Source organism: Gavialis gangeticus, unplaced genomic scaffold (assembly GCF_001723915.1).
Source record: "Gavialis gangeticus isolate Ggan-Ray unplaced genomic scaffold, GavGan_comp1, whole genome shotgun sequence".
Classification (NCBI taxonomy): domain Eukaryota; kingdom Metazoa; phylum Chordata; order Crocodylia; family Gavialidae; genus Gavialis; species Gavialis gangeticus.
The window spans coordinates 142,273,079-142,278,621 of record NW_017728992.1 but is presented as its reverse complement, the minus strand read 5'-3'; the positions used below and the strand labels follow the sequence as shown (position 1 = coordinate 142,278,621).

General features: G+C 43.2%; 1 protein-coding gene across 1 annotated transcript in view; it reads right to left on the bottom strand.

Annotated features, from left to right (window-relative positions):
• Positions 1-5,543, bottom strand: part of ZBTB10 (zinc finger and BTB domain containing 10) — an 84,593-nt gene that overhangs the window by 22,957 nt on the left and 56,093 nt on the right. The window contains exon 5 of the mRNA XM_019519202.1: positions 2,341-2,478. Coding sequence (XP_019374747.1) covers positions 2,341-2,478 — 138 coding nt within the window. The remainder of the gene's footprint in view (positions 1-2,340; positions 2,479-5,543) is intronic.

The window sequence follows — 5,543 nt, the reverse complement described above, 5'->3', positions numbered from 1 at the left end:
AAAGCCTTGACCGCACCACAATCTGCTGGCTGGGGAACTGGCTCCGTGGGTAGGACCCAGAGGGTGGTAGTTGACAGAAGCCAATCATAGAAGTGCTGTGACCAGTGGGGTCCCTCAAGGCTCTGTCCTAGGGCCTATACTTTTTAACATCGTCAGTGATGTAGACATTGGTGTCAAAAGCGGGCAGGCCAAGTTTGCTGACAATGCCAAACTCTGGGAGTAAAGCATCCACACCTGAGGACAGGACGGTGATCCAAGCAGATCTTGAAAGGCTCATGAAATGGGTGGATGAGAACCTGATGGTGTTTAACACTGAAAAAAAATGAAAGGTTCTGCACCTTGGCAGGAAAAACCTGCAATATCCTTATAGGCTCAGCAGTGCTACACTGGTTAGCACTACAGATGAAAGGGACTTGGGGGTCATGATTGACTACAAGATGAACTCAATGTGATGCTGTGGCTAGTAAAGCGAGCAAACACACTGGCTTGCATCCATAGATGCTTCTCAAGCAAATCCTGGGACGTCGTTCTCCCACTGTACTGAGCCTTGGTGAGGCCGCAGCTGGAGTAGTGTCAAGTTTTGGGCTCTACAATTCAAAAACAATGTGGAGAAGCTTGAGAGAGTGCAGAGGAGAGCCATGCACATGATCAGAGGTCAGGAAAACAGACCTTATGGTGAGAGGCTGAGAGCCATGGGACTCTTCAGCCTGGAAAAGCGCAGGCTCAGGGGTGATCTGGTGGCCACCTATAAATTTATCAGGGGTGCTCACCAGGATCTGGGGGAACGTTTGTTCACCAGAGCGCCCCAAGAGAAGACGAGATGGAATGGTCACAAACTCTGCCATGACCTATTCAGACTGGACACAAGGAAGAACTTCTTTACTGTCCGAGCCCCCAAGGTTTGGAAGAGACTGCCCCCAGAAGCAGTTCAAGCACTCACTCTGAACACCTTCAAGACACATTTGGACATTTATCTTGCTGGGATCTTATGATCCCTGCTGAATCCTGCCCCTGGGGCAGGGGGCTGGACTCGATCCTTTGGGGTCCCTTCTAGGCTGAATATCTATGAAATATATAGAGAGATATACAGTAAAAGCTCTGTTATCCAGCATCCCCCAGGAATGGGGGATGCCAGTTAATCAAATGTGCACCACCTGGCGCACTCCCCAGCATCAATGTGCCAGGGGACAGGGAGGGGGGCCCCCCCACACAGGCTGCTTTTTCCCCCCAAGCAGGCTGCTCTGCCCTGGGCTGTGGGCTGAAAAAGTGGTGAAGAAAAACTCAGCTTGCAGTGGCAAAATGAGAAGTCCCCCAGAAATGGTACTTCCAGTTTCACTTCTGCCATGTCGCTCGGATGCTGGTTAATAGAGTTTTCGGGCTAATAAAGTGCCAGTTAACACAGCTTTTACTGTAGATTTTTATTTTTATATATATATATATATATATATATTTTAAAATAGGCTGCTGCTTCCCAGATTTCTTCAAAAGAGCTATCTCTAACCCCACATCTACGCAGTGAAGAGAACCTTTCTTCAAAAAGGGAAGAATATTCGATTTAGTTCCAAAAGATGTCTTTATCCATATTGTGAGGCAGCAATACATTTCACCAACTAGAATTCTAAGTCAGTACATTCAATTTTAAAACCTGAAGCCTGTTCAGCAATCTAACCTAGTTTTTTTCCATACATTTATCAACATATCCAAGCCTAGCAATAGCTTTATGTTGTTTAAATGAGTAAAACTAACAATAATTGTCAGCTTGCAGTAGGAAAAGGTGACGTGGTATTATTTAAAATAAATAAATAAATGAATGAATGAATGATGGTGTCTTCCTGCCCATGGAGGAGGGAATTTTTAAAGAAATATTTTTTCCCTAAAAATATTATTAGGTAGCAGTCCTCTGTTTTACATTATGCAGGCAGTCAGATTTAAGAATCATGCTGGTCCCTTCCAGCTGTATGAATCTATTAAGGAGTTACCTATGCTGCTTGCAAATAAACCCCCCCAAAAAAAGCACTTTAAAACTTGGCACATTCCCACACCAAGTTCTACGTGTGCCCAAGAGAGGCAGCATCTTAGTTGGACCTGGCTAGCCTGATGTCTGTATAGACCGGGTGCTTTATTGGGGCTTTTTGTGGGGCATTTATGTAGTAGCCAATTGATTCAGCTTTAGCTAAAAGTACAGACACTGCAGAGCTGGGTGGAAGTAATCAACTGCTTCATCCGATAAAGTGCTGGGGGGGGGTGGTGTTAAGAGTCTGTAAGCAGCCTTAAAGAGTTGGTCACAAAACCAGAGGGCCCACATTGAAACAGGAAATAAGAAACAAAAAATTTACCTACCATTTTCCCAAGCTTCTTTTGGCCAAGATTCCGGCAACAATCCATACTTGAAATCGTTTGAAGTGCCTGGCAACAATCCGTACTTGAAATCGTTTGAAGTGCCTGGCAACAATCCATATTTGAAATCGTTTGAAGTGCCTGTTAGAAATATAGCATTTATTTTATTTTTATGGATACAAAAAAAAAAAAAATCACTATGGAAGAGCATTCTGTAGAAGCAGCAAATATAGCAAAACAATTTGAGAAAACAGATTAAACTTTTCATAAGAATCACCACTCTAAAGTCTAATATACAAGAGGATTACTGGGATCATCTCTTATGTTAAAGATCAGCACAACAATCAAGATGAAGCCCTAATTTTATCAAAGTATAAATTTTCAGATTATCCTTCTGAACAACTCTCTCTTCCCTTTTCCGGGAAATGATGCAAATACGTGCCATAAGAGCCCCTCCCTTAAGGTGTCACTCCCTGTTCTTCACCTTTTTCCTCCTATCTGCATAGCTTTGCTTTTGTTTTCTTTCTAACACAAAATATGTTAATTCCATAGTTTTTATCTTGTATACCTGAGTGTTTTTCCACCCCCACAATTGTCTGTAAAGACATGCCTTTATTAAAAAAAAAAGTAGATTTATTTATGGTTTAAAAAAGAAACACTGTCCACTTACTGCTTTTCAAATGTTATCCAACTGCACCCAGTATTTTAATTTAGCCTGCCATTTTCTATTTAGCTGGTTTCACAGTTTTTATAGATAACTTTTCCACTTTTATTTATTTTTAAATATGTACACAATTCTTTCCCATTACTTTTCTTAAAAGACCTAGCAGGTTCTATATTTCTGAATCTCCCATTTTATAAAAAGCATATAGATGTAAAATATTCCTTTAAACAATGTTAAAAGCCAAGAACAACACTGTTAAAAACTCTCCCTGTAATTATAATTTGGGTTTCTAAATCTTCTCCCCCCACCCCTCCACTCTACCAAGAAACAAAGTCACATTCTAAGAGAACAAAACTTATACTTTGCTTATTGTCTGTTCCATTTCTGCTGGTCTCCATTTTTTTCTTTATCCTTTTAGTTCAATCCCATTGCTTTACACCTAAAAGTGCTGAAAAAGCTACTTGGAAGCAATATTATGATGATCTGTCAGCAACCAAATAAGTACAGCTCCCTCACCCATTGCTTCAGTTCTTAAAACAAGAATGCGGGCAGCATGATTCACAATGGGCAGATCCTGACTGCATGGACAGCATTTTCAAGCATGTTGATATTAGTAAGCAGACAAGATTCAGACTCAAATCTGATGGACTGTCACAATACCAAGTCACTTTCACCATTTCTCAACTGGTAATGGAGGCTTTTATCTAGAGAGTCATATTTTGATCCCCCTTTTTGTGGGAATTTAAATCCTAATGCACACTAAAACAAAACAAGCCAAGCAGGACTGCAGGTAATTCTGCACTTTTGGAAAGTGCCACTGACAAATGTGTTTGCTGAGAAAGAGAGAACGTCCTGTGGGGGTACAATAAGAAACCAGAAAATTAAAAAGCTATGCCATACCTCCGGCACTGCTATAGCAGCAAAGAAGTGAAGTGAAAGGAGGGAAAGGAATTCTCTGACACACAGGTTTTTAAATGGGAAATGGCCAATTTACTGAAATTGAGAAAACATTTAAGACATTTCAGTTTGAGTAAGTTTCTGAAAAAACAAACTAAAACACAGCTTTCTGATGGATTTCCATCATGCTTCCCTTCACATTGCTTGGAAGGGGCTTTAGGTCTGAATCACTCCCTTCTCATCAGCCACCCTGAAATGAAGGGAGCTTGTAGATGTTAAAAAAGCAGTGATTTAAATTCAGCACATTCTAGGCATGTGCTGAGCTCAGCACAGGAAGAGGCAGTACCTTAGCTGGACCTGGCAACCCAGCTTGCCCAACGTCTGTATAGACTGGGTGCTTTAGTGGGGCTTTTATCTAATAGGTGATTGAATCACTTATTGGGGTACACTGATAAAGATTTTTTTGGCTGATACCAATGGCTGATTATTAACCAGCCATATTGCCCGATACTGATCTATAGCCAATATGAAGCCCAGAAGCTTGGACAGCACTGTCAGGCCAGTAAGTCTGTGGCAGGTAAGGGGCATGGGGTTGCAAATTGAGGCCCCCCATGGTGATGGAGGGAGTGGGGCTGGGGACGGAGCTGGCGCTGCCCAGCCAGGGTGGTGAATGCGCCCCCACCAGGAATGGGGCAGAGACACAGGCAGCTTGTCCAGGGGATGTATGGGGGCAACTCCCCACTGCTGCACACACCCCGAAGAACAAGCATGAGGGGCAAGTGCCCCCTGGATTTATGTGCGGGGCTAAGGTGGGCTGCCTGCTGTGGGCTCAGGGGTGCACTGGCCTCTTTCTGGTGGGGGGGCCAGGCCATGACTGCACTTGGGGCCAGCAGTGGCAGAGCTGGGACGGGTGGCTACAGCAAGTTTTGGGATGGCTGTAACCACCCCGTAGCACCCTCACTGCCTGTCCCACCCCCGCCTGCCCCAAGCACAAGCCTGGCCCAGCTCCTGCCAGGAAGAGGCCAGCACAGCCCTTGACCCCAAGCTTGCAGCTGCAGAGCTGGTTTGAAGTAACATGCTGCTTCTTCCACTGAAGCACATTTTTTTAAAACATTTCCAAGCAGCTAAACATCTCAGCTTCTGCACTCATCATGCTGCAGAGCCAGGAGCTTCAAAAATTTCTGGATCCAATTTTATTGCAAAGTTCTCAGGACTGGAAGTTTAGATTTTTTTTTGGCTAAAATTCTCTCTTGTATGTTACTTACTTTTTACTATTCCTACAGAAATTTCCATTATTCATTCAAAAAATTAGTTTTATTTTATATGCTTAGAGTTTCACGGGGGGAGGGGGAGGGCGTGGACAACAGGACACGACTACTTTCGACTTGCTCCAGAAAATCAAAACCAAATATTCTGTTGTTTAATTTACTTCGGCAAGCAGAAGAAGGCAGAACCTGCTATGGCACACACTGTTAGCTGGTTGCAACCAAAGCCTGGTGGGATCATGAAACTGACTTCAAACAATTTAATAAGTCACAAAACTTGGGAGATCTTAGTGGACAAGAATATATTCCCCTCCACTGCCATGTAGGCTTTTCTTTAAGAAGCTCAGGGAGATCAGGGGAGAACAACGGATAATTCTAAG